Here is a 20,534-nt window from a genome sequence, read left to right on the forward strand (position 1 = left end):
CCCGCCCCCTCCACAACCCCTGGTGCGCCACGCGCCCCATCTCCCGGCCCCAGCATGCCCCTTCTGCAACCCCCCTCCCCCGGCTCGTCGCACCCCATCCCTTGGCGCCTTGGCCATGCCCCTATATCTCTCTGAACGTATCTCTGAAACATGAAAGACTTGCGACATGAAAACAATTGAATGCAACATACGTCTGAAGGAGACGAAACATTTGGAACATACACATGCAACTTATGTGTGAAATATATGCAACATCCAGATTAAGCACTTGCAACTAAACACTTACTGTAACATAAGACTGAAACAGCTGAAACATTTGGAACATACTTGCAGCATATGTGTGAAACATATGCAACATTCAGATCAGAACGCTTGCAACATACGCTTGGAACAGATGAAACATTTTGAACAAATACTTGCAACATGCCTCTAAAACACTTGCAACATATGGAATATGTGCAAACATCTCCGATCTACTTTTGCAACATCTATATCAAACAATTGCAACATATCTCTGAAACGTTTGAAACACTTAAAACATGTTTTTGCAACATAGGGGAGGGTAGACCTGGGCCGGTCGATTCCGGCCATCGGGGTGGGAACCGGCGGCGAGCGACCACCACCAGCATCTGGCCACGCTTGTGGGTGCCCTAGGATCGGCCGGGGATGACCCGAAGCGCCACGGTACGTGTGCCTAGCGGCCATCAGCAGGGGCGGCGGCGGCGAGGCATCCTAGTGACGTTGGGGGTTGGGAAAGAGGTCGAGGATGCGCTATACTGTCAGCGGACGCGAGATAGAGAGCGAGAGATGGGGAGAGCAGAGGCAGCGCGCGGGATGGCCGCGATGGGCGGGCTACGCGACCCGGGGGTCGAATCGGCAAAGATCGGGCACGCGATGAGCAGGGCGAGCGACGGGACGGAGCAACTGTCGCAGGGAAACATGCGACGCAATCGGGACTCGGGAGCGAGCAGCATAGACAGAAGCGGCGAGGCGCATTGTGGCGCGCCGCGTGGGAGCATTATCGTAAGAAGTAACAACAAAGTTTGCTGCATCATCTGGAAACAGAAACGTAGTCAGTAGTCACTGCCACAGTACAAAAGGAACCTGCTGTCCTTGCCGATTTACAAACGTTGATTGCCGCACCTGGTGCCAGCAAGAGCAGGCGGCGTGTCGGGCAACGGCGACCGGGATGAGAAGAAGCAGCAGGACAGCGCGGTCTGTGCGTGCAGCCACTCGCGTCCACCCACTGACCTGTGCTTGATGGGGCACCTCGATGCGGATGATGCCGGAGGGCGTGGCCGACGAACGAAATCGACGATGAAAGGGCCACCCCGGGGCGTGAGACGGTGGAGGTCTGGAGGAGGATGCATGTTGCGTGCTTTGCATTGCCACCGCAGTTTGAACCAGGACAAGCGGCTTGTCCTCCATGACGGGAGCGGGAGTGGGAGCTGCAGGACTCAGTTGGACGATGGCGCGCTTCTTCTTCGCCTTGGACGCTGGCGTGGAGCAGCAGTTGTTCTCCTTGTCCGTGGTGGCAGCGGCACTGGCAGTAGACGTCCTTCCGCCGGTGCTGTCCTTGTTGTGCTGCGCCGATGCTGGTAACGGCGATGGCTACTGGTCTGTCTGGCCGTTGATGCCCATGGGGGGCGCGCTGAGGCTGAGTGTCCTTGGCGTCTCGGCCTCGGATGACGGTGTTGTCGAACACACTGAGACGCTTGCCCGCCAATGACCGCAGTCCTGCCGAGCGTGCCAGAAAACAAAGTACCAATGTACCTGGTAGGTACAACGGAGGAAAAGAAAGAATTGAGAAAAAAAAACATTAAATAAAGGCAAAACAGTCATTTTATAATCCACTGAACGGCGTTTGCAAAGCCAAACTAATTAACGAAAGTGTCGACAAAGGCACAAAAGGTAAACTTACTATCAAATAGATTAATATTAAAATTTAAGGGTCAAGAAAGGAAGTTCAGTGTCAAATTGAGAATTTTCTCTTTTTTCAAGTTGGCATGGCAAAACATTGTACTCGTTTTTCTTTCAAGTTGGCATGGCAAAACATGTTGTTCATTCCTTCTTAAGGATAACGGAGGTCAAGCCATTTTCCCGTCCAATTCACATCAACAGATACATAGCACAGATTATGTAGCATCTGCATATAGTACGGTTGTATTCTCACCGCTGTCGTCTGAGTCGTCATAATTCTGAACATTCACCCTGCATCTATCAGAAGTATATTTGTACTGTGCTGGGTCAACCCTTTCATCATGAAGAGTTGAAGACCTAACACATGATCCAAAATTACTACAAAAACGAACATGCAGTCTTGCTGGTTATTTACTTTTGTTGAACTGTGTTGTGCGTTCTCAGATTTTGGATGCAGAATAAACACTAGGGATCTGAACCACCAATTGTAGAAAACAATGAAAATGCGTTGGTTTATGTTGTACTATCTTCTAAAGCATCTTTTCTGAGTAGACAACCAAAATTGAGTTGGCTTGCCATTCAAATTTGCTTCACAGCTATAATTTGACTTTACATTTTGCTGATTCAAATATCTTATTGATGGTTTTGAATTCACCACTGCAGTAGAGAAGGTGGAGGTGCAAGTAACCAAGAAGGCGTCTGCCAGCACCAATTCACGTGCCAACAAGCGCAAGAAAACTAAGGATGTTTCTGAATCTGAATCTCAGGAGGAGGAGGAGGAGGAAAGTGGAGATGATGAAAATGGTGATATAGAAGAGTCAAATGGTAGGCGTGGCCGCAAACCCTCTAGTAGAGGGAGAGGCAGGGGAGCCAAAAAGGCAATCCCTGGGGCAAAGCCATCTGGAAGGTGCAGAGGCCGCTCTATGAAAAACGAGAGTCCTGCTCAGAAAGCCGGACCTCAGGCAGCCGTGGTGGAAAGAGAGGAGGAAAAAGAAGACGCCATGCAAGTGATCGTCTGTTCTACAGTAATGTGGTGTAGAAATCAGTAACACCTGACGTGATCCAACCATTGTGTAGAAAGTAAGAATAGGAGCCAACATCTTGTTGTATTGATCTCAGTGTGTATATATAGTACACCAGGGAGGTTGCGGCTTGTGCAAACCGTCCCGTTCTACAGCCGGCGCATGTCGTGCGCGTGGTGACCACGCTCACTGCCTCTGGCAGTTTACAGTCATGGTCAAACTCTACACCGTATACTATCTATCCTCAACACCCCCCGCAGTCTGACGTGTGGTAGGAGCAACACAAAGACCGGACCGAAAAGCTTCAAACGTCGTCGTCGGCAATCCCTTCGTCATGATGTCCGAGTACTGTTTGCCGGTCGGAACGTGGAGGACGTGGAGGTCGCCAAGCTGGACCCGTTCTCGGACGAAGTGGATGTCGAGCTCAATATGTTTGGTGCGCTTGTGGTGGACGGGGTTGGAGGACATGTACACCGCCGAGACGTTGTCACAGTATGCGACGGTAGCCTCCGAGAGGTGGCAGTGGAGTTCGCCAAGGAGTTGGCGCAACCAAATGCACTCGGCCGCCGCGTTCGCCACAGCCCTGTACTCGGCCTCCGCGCTTGAACGGGAGACGGTGGGCTGTCGTTTCGACGGCCAGGAGACCAGGGACGCGCCGAGGAAGACGCAGAAGCCTGATGTGGACCGTTGCGTATCCGGGCAGCCGGCCCAATCGGCGTCGGAGTACGCCGTGACGTCGAGCTCGGGGGAGGCGCGGAGATGCAGGCCGTGCGACGTCGTGCCGCGAACGTAGCGGAGTATGCGCTTGAGCATGGCCATGTGAGGCACACGTGGATCATGCATGTGCAGGCACGCTTGCTGCACGGCGAATGCAAGATCCGGGCTTGTCACGGTGAGGTACATCAGTACGCCCGCCAAGCTGCGGTAGGTTGAGGCATCGTCGGTGGCGGCGCCGTCGGTGAACAGCTTGCCCTTGGAGTCGATCGGGGTGGAGACAGGCTTGCACGACGTCATGCCGGCACGGTCCAAAATGTCCTCGGCGTAGCGCTCTAGGGAGAGGAAGAAGCCATCGGCGGTGCGCTTGACATCAACGCCGAGGAAGAAGCACAGCTCGCCCATATCCTTGACAGCGAACTCGGCGCGCAGACGATCGACGACGTGCTGCAACAGACCGGGGCTGGAGCCGGTGATCACGATGTCGTCCACGTACAGCAGTAAGTAGGCGATGTCGTGGCCGCGACGGAGAACGAAGAGTGACAAGTCGGAGCGTGTGTCCCGGAAGCCAAGCTTGATGGTGTAGTAGGCGAAGCGGTTGAACCACGCATGAGGCGCTTGCCGCAGCCCGTACAGAGACTTTTTTTCCTCGAACGTGGCATAGGCACGGTTTTTATTAAGCAGAAGTAGAGTTTTACAAATTAAAGCTGGAACAGTAATATTTGATTACCGAACCAAAGACTGACAGAGATCACACAGTTGTGATTTACAGGAAACTTAGCAACCAAGTGAAGGATCAAGCCCCCTGGAGACCCTGAGCTCAGCGGCTAAACGGGTAAAGAGCGTCGTCCTCGAAGCCAGTGAGGTTTAGCTCCATGGCCATCGGATCGAAGCATGGAGCGAAGAGCGCTGAAGGGCCTCTATTTTGGAGGGCGACAACGGCTCAGCGAAGAGGGCCTTGAGACTGTCCAAAGCCACAGGGTCTGGACCCTGCGGCCTATCCGCGATCCCCAGCTTTTGCTTGAGCACATTTTGTGCTTGGAGAGTCGGGTTGTGTGGCAGAACCGCCTAATGTAATGCCTCACAGGAGTGCTTGTCTTCCATTAGACACTAAGCACTCAGGGGAGAACACTAGATTACTCGGTTCTGTCGGACACACCCCAGGGGAGAACCCGAAAATCCACATTTTGCCACCAGAATCACAAATGAGAGAATAAAGCTTACATCATTCGTAACCATTTCTTACATCACTTTTAATACAATATCAGAGTATAATATTTATTAATATACAGCGGAATGAAATCATGTTATCAGAGTTATAAATAATTTAATTGAACAGCGGAACAGAAACATATGAACAGAGTTACAGCGGAAATAAACATCTATTAATGACATGGATGAAGTATTGATATATATAGACTACGGCAACAGATTATGAAACTTTCATTTATAAAAGTATTTGGTGAGAGTTATAAATAACAACTACGATCGCAGCGTAAAGGAAATCCTCTCTGAGCCCACCAGGAGGAATCCACACACAAGAGTCAGCTCTAGCATCCACCTGTCACCTGCAACAGGGGGAATAAAACCCTGAGTACTCAATTGTACTCAGCAAGACTTACCCGATAGGAGAAAAGAAAAGACTCCAAGGATATGCAAGGCTATCTGGTTTGTGGGTTGCATTTGCAGAAGCATTACTAAGCGTGCGTCCTTATATTTGATTTTTATTAATAGCCGCATTGGTTCATTAACTAACCTATTCTAATGTAAGCACCTGTGCTACTTTCAAGCAAGTGGTAAGCAATCAGATTTCCTTTTTCATCTTCCATCTTTCATCTTCAGTTCTTACTACGATGCTAAACCGTAGACAAGCCGTACCGGATAGCCCGGCGATTCGCGAATCAATGCCCCCAGCTGGGTACCCCGAAAACACACGCCCCGCTTGTACCCCAGGCACAAACAGGACCAACCCATCACTTTCCTGTCCCGGGTGTCCAGGTCCCCGTCCAAACTGGGACTCCAAGCCCCCGCCCCTAAGTCCCGGACTCAGCGCGGTGCAAGGACCTCCTCCACCAAAATAAAACCCTGACAGTCGGTCCGGAAAGAGCCGGATCCGCGACAAGAGAGCAACAAGTCTTCCAAGCGCCCATACACAAGTATGTGCTCGAGATAATAAGTCTGTGACCTGCCTAGAGTCATATGCAACGATCGGTCCTTAACCGGCCAGACAGGGAAAAACGGTGTAACCAAGCTATGACCCGCCTCCGCGGCGACACAACTTCTTACATCCACCAATACCCAAACCATATCCCTGCCCGGTCACCATTTTTCTTTCCACCATTTTCATATTTTCCAAATGATAGTAATCCAATAATATATTTCCTATCTCTCGCGAGTGACAGGCAATCACTCGACTTCTACCGGAGTCCTGTAGCATAGCAATCTACACGATCCTGTCATACTAGTAAGACTCATGGGATGAAGATATATATGCAAGTGGTTTCATTCAACTCCTTGAAACTTAATGCACAAATATAATTTAAACTGCAGAAAGTAGGGGTTATGCACCGGGGCTTGCCTGGGAAAATATAATCAGAAGTTAGATTTCCATCATGGCGACATGATCTCCAAAAGCACCATTCCTCCAGCAACTCCCGATGACTCCGTGATCCACCGACGTACCTATATGCTATGCATGCGATGAAATGCAAAGATGTAATTAATCAACTGAAATCGTGACTCGTATAAATACGCTTTACGCCGCTCAAGTTAACGAGCTAGATCTAACGACGACTGTACTTAGGCTACATACCCATGTTATCGAACAAGACGTTATTTCCCAACAACTGTTTTTAGTTATACAAACCAAGGTGTTTCTTTATTCGATTCCATCAATTTAATCCTTATTCGCAATAGGACATCATTATCTATTTAGCAAACTAATTATTCTAGAGTTACAAAACTTACAGCGAACACCTAATATTGCTAGGAGCCTTCTGTACAAATTTCAGATTCAGCAACATTATCAATTCATCACAATAATTCCTACAAGTTCTCTTTTAACAATATTAAGTATTTTAAAATACTTATATAGCACCCAAAAATATTGCCAAACTTTGTGAACAAGATATCCTAACAGATAGAGCATAATTTTAGGAGACTAACAAAAGTGGTTTCGCAATTTTTGGACACTTACACAATTTTATCTTGCTTTTACAAGTTAGCTAGAACATATATTAGCAAAACATTTATAAAAATAGAGAGCCGGCGGCCACGCCCTTCAGCCCAGCAGCGCAAGAGCAGCCCAGGCGCTGTAGTCCTCGGTAGCCCGGCCCAGCGCGCGCGCAGCCGATGGCCCAGGCGGGGCGCGTGGCCAATGGCCCAGCGGCGACGGCCACCGGCCGGCCCAAGCGCGGGACAGCACGCACGACCCAGCGACCAGGCGCGGGCGCGCGACCGGCCCAGCAGGGCAGACCGGCCAAAGACCCAGGTGGCCAGTAGCAAGGGCGAGGCGGCCCACGCCAGGCAGGCCGCAGCCCAGCAAAACAGCCCACGCGGCCAGGACCAGATAACGACGGCGTTTAAGCGATTAGGCCCCTGATCTTCCCCTAAATCATTCCGCGGTACTAACGCACTATTTGAGTGAGCCTAGTATTTTGCAAAGACACCCCTGTATAATTCTTTTGCTTGGACACATGCCCTCCTCACCTTGCTTCTTCCATCTCAGACAGAACGCACGGAGCAGAGGTGGCGTCGCGGTAGGGAGCTCGGCACGGCGGCGATGAAGGCGAGCTGGACGGCTGCACGGCAGGACGGTGACCGACTGCATCCACGCCCGGTCCTAACCCGGTCCGCAGTAGTCCGTGGAGGCCTGGCCACGGCAGCAGGCGGCTACGGCATCAGAGGGGACCGGGGAGGCGGAGTGCAAGCGCCTAGGCTCGGCGGTGCCGTGGAGGCGGAGCCCACGGTGGCAGCAGCAGAGGGCGAGCCAGGCGGACGGCGTCGGGGTGGCCACTGCGGGGCAACGCGGCCCAGGCGCGCGCGCTGAGCAGCGGCGGCACGCGACTTGCGGCGGCTTGGGATGCACGGCAGCGGTGGTGCGGCCTGCACGCGCAGAGGATGGCCAGCGCGGTCGAGGAGCTCCGTGGGGCTCAGCGCTTGGAGGTGCGCGGATGCGGGCACAGACGGGCCAGCGGCCGAGGAGCTCCGCGGCTCGGCGTGGAGGAGCAGCGCTCGCAGCGCGGCTGACGGCGATGGGCGCAGCCATGGCGGCAAGAGCACGGAGGAGCTAGGGAAGGCACAGCTACGGCTCCGGCGCAGCAGGACCAAGGGGCTCGGGCGGTCGCGGTTCGGCTACGTAGAGCCGAGGGGCGCGCGCGCGAGGAGCTCGGGCGCTCATGGCTGGCGCGAGGCAGGAACCGAGGAAAGGGGAAAGGAGAGGGGCACCGGTGGCGTGGGTGCACCTGTGCGCGTGAAGAGGAAAAAGAACTAGCCGGCCACGATGGACTGGAGCAGAGACGAATGACTCGGCAGCAGAAAAAAGAAAGAAAGAGAGAGAAGCACGCTGCCGACACGGAGGTGACCCGGTTTGACATTTCCCTGGCGCGACGTGGTCTGAAACGAATACGACGGTGGTGTTCAATGCTTGCGTGCGTGCCTTGCTTTGGTAAAAGGAAAAGAAATGCAGAGAAACAGAGGCAGACAGACAGGGCCACGACACCGAAATAGAAAAGGGGCAAAAAACTGAGCTCTACAGCTGCTCGCAGTGCAACGCAGCACGCAAGCACATGCATGGCCATGCAGGCAACTTGTAAGTGCTGGTTCAGCAACTTGCCAGTCCAACAGAGGCAGCAACAGGAGCCAGGTACAGACATGACGGTAGAGGCAGACCAAAGAAATCAAGGCAGGCAGTGCACGACAGCAGCAGCCCGGTCAACTTCCATTAATAATTATTTCACGCAAAAGTTCATACGTCGCACTAACCCATAGAGACAAAAATATTTAAGCGCTATTTAATTACTTTGCTCAATATAGTTTGCTAAAAATGGTATTTTAACCCTAAGCGCAATATTTAAAATTTTTAACATTCGAGAAACTCGTTTCGGTAATTTTTCTTAGGCCTAAATCGCCATGCTAAACGAGATCAGTAACACCGGGGTGTTACAACCAACCCCCCTTAAAAAGAATCTCGTCCCGAGATTCGAAACTGGAACCAGAAGAGGGGAAACGCGATTACATTCCGTAGATCAGGGATTACACGAAAGATTATATGACTTCGAATACTAAACTACACGGGGATCTAGGGATACATGGTTACGAGCAACTTGGTACAATCGAGTCCTACTCCAGAAGTCGAGATAGACGAGGACAATGGAGAAACAACAAGATAATGATTATCCAAAACATGGCGTAGCACCAACAAATCCAGAAACAGTCGACTGAGAAGTAAAACATCGTGAATCCTAAGGCCAACTAACCAAGGGACTTGAACTTCTTCGACAACTGGATCCCTTCTTCTTCTCAGATCACACCATCACCTCAGACAGCCGAACCTAGCTTCACAACGTCGACTGGATCTCGTAGCTATGCTCCGAATACGGGGGAAATGGGGATGAAGAAGAAGAGCAAGGACCAAGGCCCTAATTTATAGTGGAGAATGGAGATGGGGAGCAACACACCGGAAACAGATGCGGCGGGGATGGGATACACAGACGGTGCATGCTGTGGAGATAAGGTCGGAAACATGGCGTGCTTCCTGCGCGAGCGGCAGAGGGGAAATAAGGGAGAGGAAAGGGGGTCCGCTCGACAAGGCAGGCGTGCGGCGGTCGTGTCACCAAAAGAAGAAAGAAAGAGAGGGAAATGGGGGGGGGTCCGGTACGGGGAACGACGGTGCGGGGTAGAGAGCCGACCGGACGCCAGGAAAAGGAAAAGCGCATAGCGCACTAGGACGGCGAGTGCGGCACCATGCTGCGGCCATGCGAAAACGGGAAGCTAAGGACCCAATACAGACAACGTTCGTAGGACACGCAGCGAAATGACCCAGCATGCGAAGCACGGTCAACTAAAAACAGGGTTTGGGACAAAACGTCCACTCTGACTTTTGCAACTACTCCCGACTATCCACTGCTGACCTTCCTTGACCACATCCGTCTTTTCTGTAAACCCAGATCATGTCATACTTCCTTTCTCCAAACCATCTCCTTTTTACCTTGAAAGACACTTTTGCATCCCCATTATGGATTTCCCAGTTTGAACACCCTAAACATTTTCAAGGAGAAAACTTTAAAACAAAACAGTACGGCGGTGTAACTTGGTAAAGGTACTTGGTTAACAACCTCGATACCAGCGCGTGCCGAGCAGCGTCACATGTGGCAGCTGTTCCACACGGAGCCCTCGGTTTCGTCGCGGCACCATAAGCTTTTAACCAGGCAACTACTACCAACTTACACGCCATGAAGGCAGTGGGGTCATAGACCACAGAGTAAGGGGGTATCGCAAGGGAAAAATTCAACAACAAAGGTTTCCCTCCACAACAAGGGACAAGGAATTCAAATCCAACGACGGATTTGTTTTAAAAAGATTCAAGTGTTCTGTTGGGACATCCAAAGTTAGTCGATACAAGTGTCCAATAACATCCAATCACGGCTGATCTGCTTGGCATCTGAATGGCAACTTCTCTTGTAACCCACTTGATATCACCCATGAAAATCTTGAAGCACACCTAACGAGACTTAAGGTAGATGAACGCAATAAACACAGCGAATAATTAAAATGCATGTTCCAACGGGCTTATACGGGTACAACGTACAGGCATTTAGGCTCACAATCACGACGTAGCATTCACCTATGGTCGGACGATCTCAACAACTACGGACGAACAACAACGGCAAGAATACAATACCGGGGGATAGCGACAACAAGCACTACTACTACGGTTACAACGTCCCAAGGAAACTAATCTACATCCTCGCGGGGCAACGGCTGAGCGAGAGGAATCAAGGGTTCTTCTTCTGACACTTCCGAGGGTGGAGGTGCTGGTGGTGCTGCAACACCGGTTCTTCTTCTCTCGGGCGGGTGGATAGGGATCCCTTCCAAGATCGGGGCATCCTGCCTTCCTGCAGCCAACGTCCTCCGTTCGGCCCTGGTGACAAGATAGGCCACCCGCAGCTGATGGACATGCCGATCTTCGGCCTCCTTCAGAGATTCCTCCATGGTGGCCTCTCGGCTCTCAGCAGCTGCAGCGCTGGCATGCGCTTCGGCGAGCTGCACCTGGAGCATCCGGTTGAAGACCTCGGCTTCCTCGGCAGCGCCGAAGGCACGCCCTCAGCTCCAAGGCTTGCCGGTCATACTGCTCATCTAGAGCGAGCAGGTATGTGGTCAAGTGCACCACGGTGGGACTGTCCTCTTGCACATCCTGCCCTTGCAAAGCCTCCATGCGAGCCCTCCATGCCCGTCGGTTCCTATCCAAAGGTGGAAAGAACCGCATGGGGGTACGGGCAATGGGCTCCTCATAGATCTGGCAAGAGGTACCGTAAGGCTTTGCGGGCCACAACCTGGTAGGTGTCGATGAAGCGAAACCCGGTTGCGGTCACACTCCAGGCTTCAGTGAGGTCGGGGAACTCCTCACTCTTCCCGATGTAGACGATAACCTCACACCGCTCAGTGCCATGCTCCTCATACTCACGGCCCTCATACTCGGGGCGATCATTGACTCCGAGCTTTTGCAGGGTGGCATGCAGGATTTTGGGAAACCCCTCAACTATTCAGGCAGTAGGTGCTAACCCAGGCTCCTGCCATCTCTAGGCGGTGGTTGCAAGGAAGGCTGAGTGAAAAGCTGGCTCAAAGGAGAAGCTAAGCGAGCTAAAGTGCGCTGAGTGGTGGTACCACTGGCTAAGCCAGGCTCTACTTATAAAGGCGGAGCGTTCAGTGGTCCTGGTGCGGTTCACCAGGGTTCCCACGCGATATCACTACGGTGGATCGACCAAATTCCATGAGTTCGAGGCGAGCGACGTGCGATGTCATTACTGACTAGTACAGCTGCAGGGTGAGGGTCCGACAAGAGCGTAGAAAGGGGTATGGGAAGACGTGGGTCACGACCGGCGTGAACCACGGGCGAACGCGAAACACGAAGCCATAGTTCTGACCTAACTCTAGAACAGGACGAGTTAGTCGTGCACAATACGACACGCGTGACACCTATGGATGGTGTATCTGCAAGTAATACGAGTACTACAATGCATAGGCAAGATATGCATGAATGCACGTCCTATACGTCCTTCCACTGTTGCCAACATATAGGGCAACCGTTCTCAAAGTTTTGGCACATCGTTCTCTCCCTGTAACTAGCCGATACTATCGGACTATGCTCGAGTCAGTGTACCTGCAGAAACTTGATTAAGCCTATCTAAGTCAGCAGAGTGCCATCTATCCTGGATACATAACCATAGTAATAGGGCTACTTATATAACTTCGCATATAAACGTCCTAACTTTTTGCAACAATGGGTTGTCAAATTTTAGTTTAGAAAAGGTTTTCGAAGCTTTATTTCCTCATTTATGCTCTGATACCACCTGTGGCAGAACCGCCTAATCTAATGCCTCACAGGAGTGCTTGTCTTCCATTAGACACTAAGCACTCGAGGGAGAACACTAAATTACTCGGTTCCGTCGGACACACCCCAGGGGAGAACCCGAAAATCCACATTTTTGCCACCAGAATCACAAATGAGAGAATAAAGCTTACATCATTCGTAACCATTTCTTACATCACTTTTAATACAACATCAGAGTATAATATTTATTAATATAACAGCGGAATGAAATCATGTTATCAGAGTTATAAACAATTTAATTGAACAGCGGAATAGAAACATGTGAACAGAGTTACAGCGGAAATAAACATCTATTAATGACATGATGAAGTATTGATATAGATAGACTACGGCAACAGATTATGAAACTTTCATTTATAAAAGTATTTGGTGAGAGTTATAAATAACAACTACGATCGCAGCGTAAAGGAAATCCTCTCTGAGCCCACCAGGAGGAATCCACACACAAAGGTCAGCTCTAGCATCCACCTGTCACCTGCAACAGGGGGAATAAAACCCTGAGTACTCAATTGTACTCAGCAAGACTTACCCGATAGGAGAAAAGAAAAGACTCCAAGGATATGCAAGGCTATCTGGTTTGTGGGTTGCATTTGCAGAAAGCATTACTAAGCGTGCGTCCTTATATTCGATTTTTATTAATAGCCGCATTGGTTCATTAACTAACCATTCTATGTAAGCACCTGTGCTACTTTCAAGCAAGTGGTAAGCAATCATATTTCCTTTGTCCATCTTCCATCTTTCATCTTCAGTTCTTACTACGATGCTAAACCGTAGACAAGCCGTACCGGATAGCCCGGCGATTCACGAATCAATGCCCCCAGCTGGGTACCCCGAAAACACACGCCCCGCTTGTACCCCAGGCACAAGCAGGACCAACCCATCACTCTCCTGTCCCGGGTGTCCAGGTCCCCGTCCAAACTGGGACTCCAAGCCCCCGCCCCTGAGTCCCAGGACTCAGTGCGGTGCAAGGACCTCCTCCACCAAAATAAAACCCTGACAGTCGGTCCGGAAAGAGCCGGATCCACGACAAGAGAGCAACAAGTCTTCCAAGCGCCCATACACAAGTATGTGCTCGGGATAATAAGTCTGTGACCTGCCTAGAGTCATATGCAACGATCGGTCCTTAACTGACCAGACAGGGAAAAACGGTGTAACCAAGCTATGACCCGCCTCCGCGGCGACACAACTTCTTACACCCACCAATACCCAAACCACATCCCTGCCCGGTCACTATTTTTCTTTCCACTATTTTATATAGTCCAGGAGATAATCATATAGTAACATATTTCCTATATCTCGCGAGTGACAGGCAATCACTCGACTTCTACCGGAGTCCTGTAGCATAGCAATCTACCCGATCCTGTCATACTAGTAAGACTCGTAGGATAAAGATATATATGCAAGTGGGTTTCATTCAACTCCTTGAAACTTAATGCACAAATATAATTTAAACTGCAGAAAGTAGGGGTTATGCACCGGGGCTTGCCTGGGTAAAATATAATCAGAAGTTAGCTTCCCATCATGGCGACATGATCTCCAAAAGCACCATTCCTCCAGCAACTCCCGACGACTTCATGATCCATCGACGTCCCTATTATGATATGCAATGTAATGCCATGCAAAGATATAATTAATTGACTGCAATCGTGACTCGTATAAATACGCCTTACGCCTCTCGAGCTAACGGCTAGTTCTAACGACGACCATACTTAGGCTACATACCCATGTTATCGAACAAGACGTTATTTCCCAACAACTGTTTTTAGTTATACAAACCAAGGTGTTTCTTTATTCGATTCCATCAATTTAATCCTTATTCGCAATAGGACATCATTATCTATTTAGCAAACTAATTATTCTAGAGTTACAAAACTTACAGCGAACACCTAATATTGCTAGGAGCCTTCTGTACAAATTTCAGATTCAGCAACATTATCAATTCATCACAATAATTCCTACAAGTTCTCTTTTAACAATATTAAGTATTTTAAAATACTTATATAGCACCCAAAAATATTGCCAAACTTTGTGAACAAGATATCCTAACAGATAGAGCATAATTTTAGGAGACTAACAAAAGTGGTTTCGCAATTTTTGGACACTTACACAATTTTATCTTGCTTTTACAAGTTAGCTAGAACATATATTAGCAAAACATTTATAAAAATAGAGAGCCGGCGGCCACGCCCTTCAGCCCAGCAGCGCAAGAGCAGCCCAGGCGCTGTAGTCCTCGGTAGCCCGGCCCAGCGCGCGCGCAGCCGATGGCCTAGGCGGGGCGCGTGGCCAATGGCCCAGCGGCGACAGCCACCGGCCGGCCCAAGCGCGGGACAGCACGCACGACCCAGCGACCAGGCGCGGGCGCGCGACCGGCCCAGCAGGGCAGACCGGCCAAAGACCCAGGTGGCCAGTAGCAAGGGCGAGGCGGCCCACGCCAGGCAGGCCGCAGCCCAGCAAAACAGCCCACGCGGCCAGGACCAGATAACGACGGCGTTTAAGCGATTAGGCCCCTGATCTTCCCCTAAATCATTCCGCGGTACTAACGCACTATTTGAGTGAGCCTAGTATTTTGCAAAGACACCCCTGTATAATTCTTTTGCTTGGACACATGCCCTCCTCACCTTGCTTCTTCCATCTCAGACAGAACGCACGGAGCAGAGGTGGCGTCGCGGCAGGGAGCTCGGCACGGCGGCGATGAAGGCGAGCTGGACGGCTGCACGGCAGGACGGTGACTGACTGCATCCACGCCCGGTCCTAACCCGGTCCGCAGTAGTCCGTGGAGGCCCGACCACGGCAGCAGGCGGCTACGGCATCAGAGGGGACCGGGGAGGCGGAGTGCAAGCACCTAGGCTCGGCGGTGCCGTGGAGGCGGAGCCCACGGTGGCAGCAGCAGAGGGCGAGCCAGGCGGACGGCGTCGGGGTGGCTACTGCGGGGCAACGCGGCCCAGGCGCGCGCGCTGAGCAGCGGCGGCACGCGACTTGCGGCGGCTTGGGATGCACGGCAGCGGTGGTGCGGCCTGCACGCGCAGAGGACGGCCAGCGCGGTCGAGGAGCTCCGTGGGGCTCAGCGCTTGGAGGTGCGCGGATGCGGGCACAGACGGGCCAGCGGCCGAGGAGCTCCGCGGCTCGGCGTGGAGGAGCAGCGCTCGCAGCGCGGCTGACGGCGATGGGCGCAGCCATGGCGGCAAGAGCACGGAGGAGCTAGGGAAGGCACAGCTACGGCTCCGGCGCAGCAGGACCAAGGGGCTCGGGCGGTCGCGGTTCGGCTGCGTAGAGCCGAGGGGCGCGCGCGTGAGGAGCTCGGGCGCTCATGGCTGGCGCGAGGCAGGAACCGAGGAAAGGGGAAAGGAGAGGGGCACCGGTGGCGTGGGTGCACCTGCGCGCGTGAAGAGGAAAAAGAACTAGCCGGCCACGATGGACTGGAGCAGAGACGAATGACTCGGCAGCAGAAAAAAGAAAGAAAGAGAGAGAAGCACGCTGCCGACACGGAGGTGACCCGGTTTGACATTTCCCTGGCGCGACGTGGTCTGAAACGGATACAACGGTGGTGTTCAATGCTTGCGTGCGTGCCTTGCTTTGGTAAAAGGAAAAGAAATGCAGAGAAACAGAGGCAGACAGACAGGGCCACGACACCGAAATAGAAAAGGGGCAAAAACTGAGCTCTACAGCTGCTCGCAGTGCAACGCAGCACGCAAGCACATGCATGGCCATGCAGGCAACTTGTAAGTGCTGGTTCAGCAACTTGCCAGTCCAACAGAGGCAGCAACAGGAGCCAGTACAGACATGACGGTAGAGGCAGACCAAAGAAATCAAGGCAGGCAGTGCACGACAGCTGCAGCCCGGTCAACTTCCATTAATAATTATTTCACGCAAAAGTTCATACGTCGCACTAACCCATAGAGACAAAAATATTTAAGCGCTATTTAATTACTTTGCTCAATATAGTTTGCTAAAAATGGTATTTTAACCCTAAGCGCAATATTTAAAATTTTTAACATTCGAGAAACTCGTTTCGGTAATTTTTCTTAGGCCTAAATCGCCATGCTAAACGAGATCGTAACACCGGGGTGTTACAGGTTGGAGGCCTTGATCTTAGCTGCCAGCCTCCCACTCCGACGCACCACCCTTGAAGGTGTCTTGGACTTTCTCAGCCTCGGCATGCTGAGCAACGGGGTGTCGAGCGGGATGCATACCCGCGCCTCCAATTGTGCCAACAGGGACTGGGCCCTCGATACGGGCGGCGCCGCGTTGTCGGCGCCAGGATGGCCAACCCGCGTTGGCGCAGAAACGGCCGCCTGATCCACAACATCGTGCTGTCCCATCCTTGGTGGCGTAACTTGCGGCATCTCCAGTTTAGGCGACAACGGTGGTGAAACCGTCGTTAGGGAGGCGCCCGCCGTAGTAGTGGGGCAGCAAGGCGTTGTTGGTCCGCCGTAGTCGTTAGGGAGGCGCCCGCCCGTACAGAGACTTGTCGAGGAGGCAGACGGTGTTGGGGTGATCTGCGTTGACGAATCCTGTGGGCTGTTGGCACAGGACGCATTCCTTGAGGTTGCCGTGGAGGAAGGCGTTGGTGACGTCCAACTATTTGGTCGCCCAGCGCCGAGAAGCTACAATGGTGAGCATCGTGCGTATGGTCGCTGGCTTCACGACCAGAGTGAAGGTCTTATCGAAGTCCACCCTGGCGCGCTGGGTGGAACCGCGCACCACCCATCGAGCCTTGTATCGCTCCAATGTGCCATCAGGATTGAGCTTATGCTTGAACACCCATTTACCTAAAACGACGTTGGCGCCCGGCGGTCGATCGGCGAGACACCAAGTTCGATTGCGCTGTAGTGCGTCGAACTCGGGCGCCATGGCGTCGCACCAGTTTAGGTCTTTCAGTGCGGCGCGAGCAGAGGTCGGTATGGGTGATATCGCAGGAGCAGTAGTGTTAAGAACATAGCGAGGGTTGGGTTTATAGACACCAGCTCAGGCTCGAGTGATCATGGGGTGCGACGCATTGGGCGGTGGCGCATGTGGCGGTGGCGCACTAACCACGGCCCCAGAAGACGGGCTCGGGTCAGGGAGCAGCGGCGATGGTGGTGCGACTGTGAAAGGGGAGGAATGGGTGGTGCCTGGCGTAGCAACGCTGGGAGCAAGCTGCTCTTGTTGCGCGGCAAGATGTGGAGCATGTGCTGCTGGTTTCTGAATCAGGATTGGGGAATCGAATTTAGTTACTGTAGCACATCCAGATGTTGTCGGTTCATGTTGAGGAGAGGAGCACTGAAAGGGAAACTGGGTTTTGTCGAAAACGACGTGACAGGATGTGATGACCCATCGTGTGCGAAGGTCAAGGCACCTGTATCCCCTATGATTGGCCGGATAGCCGAGCAGAACGCAAGGTGTAGAGCGGGCACTAGCTTGTGAGGAATGGTCGATGATTGATTAGGAAAGCAAAGGCAACCAAACACTCGAAGGGAATTGTAGGAGGGAGGAGTGCCTAACAGAAGCTCAAATGGGGTGCGAACACCGGTTGTCTGACAAGGCCGAAGGTTTAGAAGATGGGTGGCCGTGGCCAATGCTTCTGCCCAAAATGGCGCCGGCATGCTGGCGTGAAGAAGGAGACTACGGATGCAGTCATTCAGAGTGCGCAGGATGCGCTCGGCCTTGCCATTCTGGGGTGAGGTGTATGGACAGGAGAGGCGAAGGGCAATGCCATGTGTTGCTAGATAATTGCGTAAAGCATGATTGTCAAATTCTTTGCCGTTGTCAGTTTGAATAGCAAGAAGAGGGAGTTGGAACTGAGTGCACACATAAGCATGAAAATGTAGTAAACACTGAAGAACTTCAGATTTGCTATGCAAGGGAAATGTCCATACATAATGAGTGAAATCATCTATAAGGACAAGGTAATACTGAAAACTGGAGAAACTAGTTATAGGAGAAATCCATACATCAGTGTGGATAATTTGAAAAGGGACATAAGACACTGAGGCCGCGTTTAGATGACGAATTTTTTTGGTTTTGGCTACCGTAGCACGTTCGTTTGTATTTGGCAATTAGTGTCTAATTATGGACTAATTAGGTTCGAAAGTTTCGTCTCGCGATTTCTCACCCAATTGTGCAATTAGTTTTTTTTTCATCTACATTTAGTACTCCATGCATGTGCCGCAAGATTCGATGTGACACTTTGGGGTGAAAAATTTTGGGAACTAAACAGGCCCTGAGCTAGAAGATGAAAACGGCAGCCTGACGTGCTTGCCGAGCTGACAAGCTTCGCAGGTGTGTGCTGGGGAAGCAGTGGAGGTGAACTCGAGGTTCTGGAGCGACCGGTGGAGGACACGTTGTGGCAGAACCTTCCGAAATAATACGTTTTCGAAGGCATTCATCTTTCTCTAGACACTAAGCACCTCGAAAGTTAGCTACATCGGATAGTTCTGTCGAGCCTACCCCAAGAGAGAACTCGAAACAATCCACATTTTATATCCAGAATCCAATAATGAGTATGAGCTTACAATACTTAGTCCATTTCATACAAAGAGTTCTTAGAAATTATTTATTACAATACCAGAGCTCAGAGTACGATAATTAAACAGTGGAATAAAAATAAACATTTAGCGAAAACGATACAAGGATCCGTCTGTGCCCACCAGAAGAATCCTCTACACAAGAGCTACTCCTCAAGCTGCACCTGCAACAGGAGTAAAATAAACTCTGAGTATAAAATGTACTCGCAAGACATACCCGACTAAAGGAGTATGATAGGCAATATGGGTTTGCTGTTTTCTTTTTGTTTGCGAAAAACATTACTAATAGTTCATCTTTACAGTTAAGTTTTATTAGCAGTCATGATTACTTCATTAGCTATCTATTCTAAGTAAGCACATGTTCTATTTTCAAGCAAGGGTTGAGCAATCAGAACTATTTCACCATCTTTCATCTTCTAGTTCTTACTACCGCGCTAGACCATAGCCAAATCGTACCGTCTCACAGAAACAGCGATTTACGAATCAATGTATCTCAGCTTGGTACCCTGAAACACACGCCCCGTTTGTACCCCCAGGCACAAATAAGACCAACCCATTCCACTCCTGTCAAGGGGTCCAGGTCCCCGTCCAAACTTGGACTCCAAGCCCCCACACTTGAGATCCGGTCTCAGTATGGTGCTTAGACCTCCACCTTTTCCCGTCTCCAATCAGTCGGTCCAGAAAGAGCCAAAACCCACGACAAGAGCGTAACTAGCCTTCCCGCTTCCATAAGCAAGTAAGTGTTCAGGATAATAAGTCTGTGACCTGACTACCATCCACAGCAACAGACGGTCCTTAATCGACATGAACAAGGAAAACACTCTAACCAAGCGAAGCCCCGTTGGCCGCGGGACACAACCTGTTACACCCACCAATACCCATATCATATCCCTGTCCTGTCTCTATTTTTCCTTTCACTCTTTTTATCATGAGAGTATTTATAATAATCACCTATTGTGAGTAACGGCAGGTTACTCATGCTACCGAAAACCTAAGCATAGCAGCTACTCGAACCTGTACTAGTATGACTCATAGGACAAATATATTTATGTAGGTGGTTTTTATAAAATTCCTGTAACGTAAATGCACATAACATATATAAACAGTGATTATAGAAAATAAGGGGTTATACACCGGGACTTGCCTTGGGCAAGCACGGTGTCAGCTGAGTCAATCAGTGGCGGCTCTGGGACCTCGTCCTCGTACTCCTCGATGATCTCCTCGAACTCGTGATCGCCGGTGGTCACGATCTTCACCAACTCATTCTCTACATGCATACGATGATGATGCGACACTTAGCATTTAAGTAATAGCAACTCCTAAACTAAGAATATGCATACAAAGCTACTAAGCTAGCTGTAATGACTAAGATACTAAGCTAACTATCATCTTTACCAAGCAAAGTGTTGGGTTCAACTAACAAACATCTAGCTTTACCAATGAATGATATATCTTTATTTCTACTAATGATTTAATGTATATTGAAACAAAGAGCATTTAACTATCCTAATGTTTAGTCTATTCTAAAGCTACAAAACTTACAGTGAGCACATAATAATACCATGAAGCTGCTATAAAATTTTCAGGACTAAAGCTATCACCAATTTACCATAAAAAATCCTACAATAATTAACTTAATAATATTGAGCACTCTCAAATGATTTAATAGCTCTTGGTATCAACATGTACATATATGAACTAAATACACTAACAGATAGAGCACAATTTTAGAAACCTAACAAAATTTATTTCATAATTTTTGGA

General features: G+C 50.6%; 1 protein-coding gene across 1 annotated transcript; it reads right to left on the bottom strand.

Annotated features, from left to right (window-relative positions):
• Positions 1-3,176: 3,176 nt before the first annotated feature.
• LOC136492473 (uncharacterized mitochondrial protein AtMg00810-like) lies at positions 3,177-20,047 on the bottom strand. Its single transcript, XM_066488478.1, has 2 exons — positions 19,915-20,047; positions 3,177-4,363 (listed from the first exon to the last, which is right to left on the bottom strand). Exons 1-2 carry the CDS (start codon positions 20,045-20,047, stop codon positions 3,177-3,179), a joined length of 1,320 nt encoding a protein of 439 aa, XP_066344575.1.
• Between the last annotated feature and the right edge of the window lie 487 nt (positions 20,048-20,534).

The sequence above is a fragment of the Miscanthus floridulus genome, chromosome 11 (assembly GCF_019320115.1).
Source record: "Miscanthus floridulus cultivar M001 chromosome 11, ASM1932011v1, whole genome shotgun sequence".
Taxonomy (NCBI): Eukaryota; Viridiplantae; Streptophyta; class Magnoliopsida; order Poales; family Poaceae; genus Miscanthus; species Miscanthus floridulus.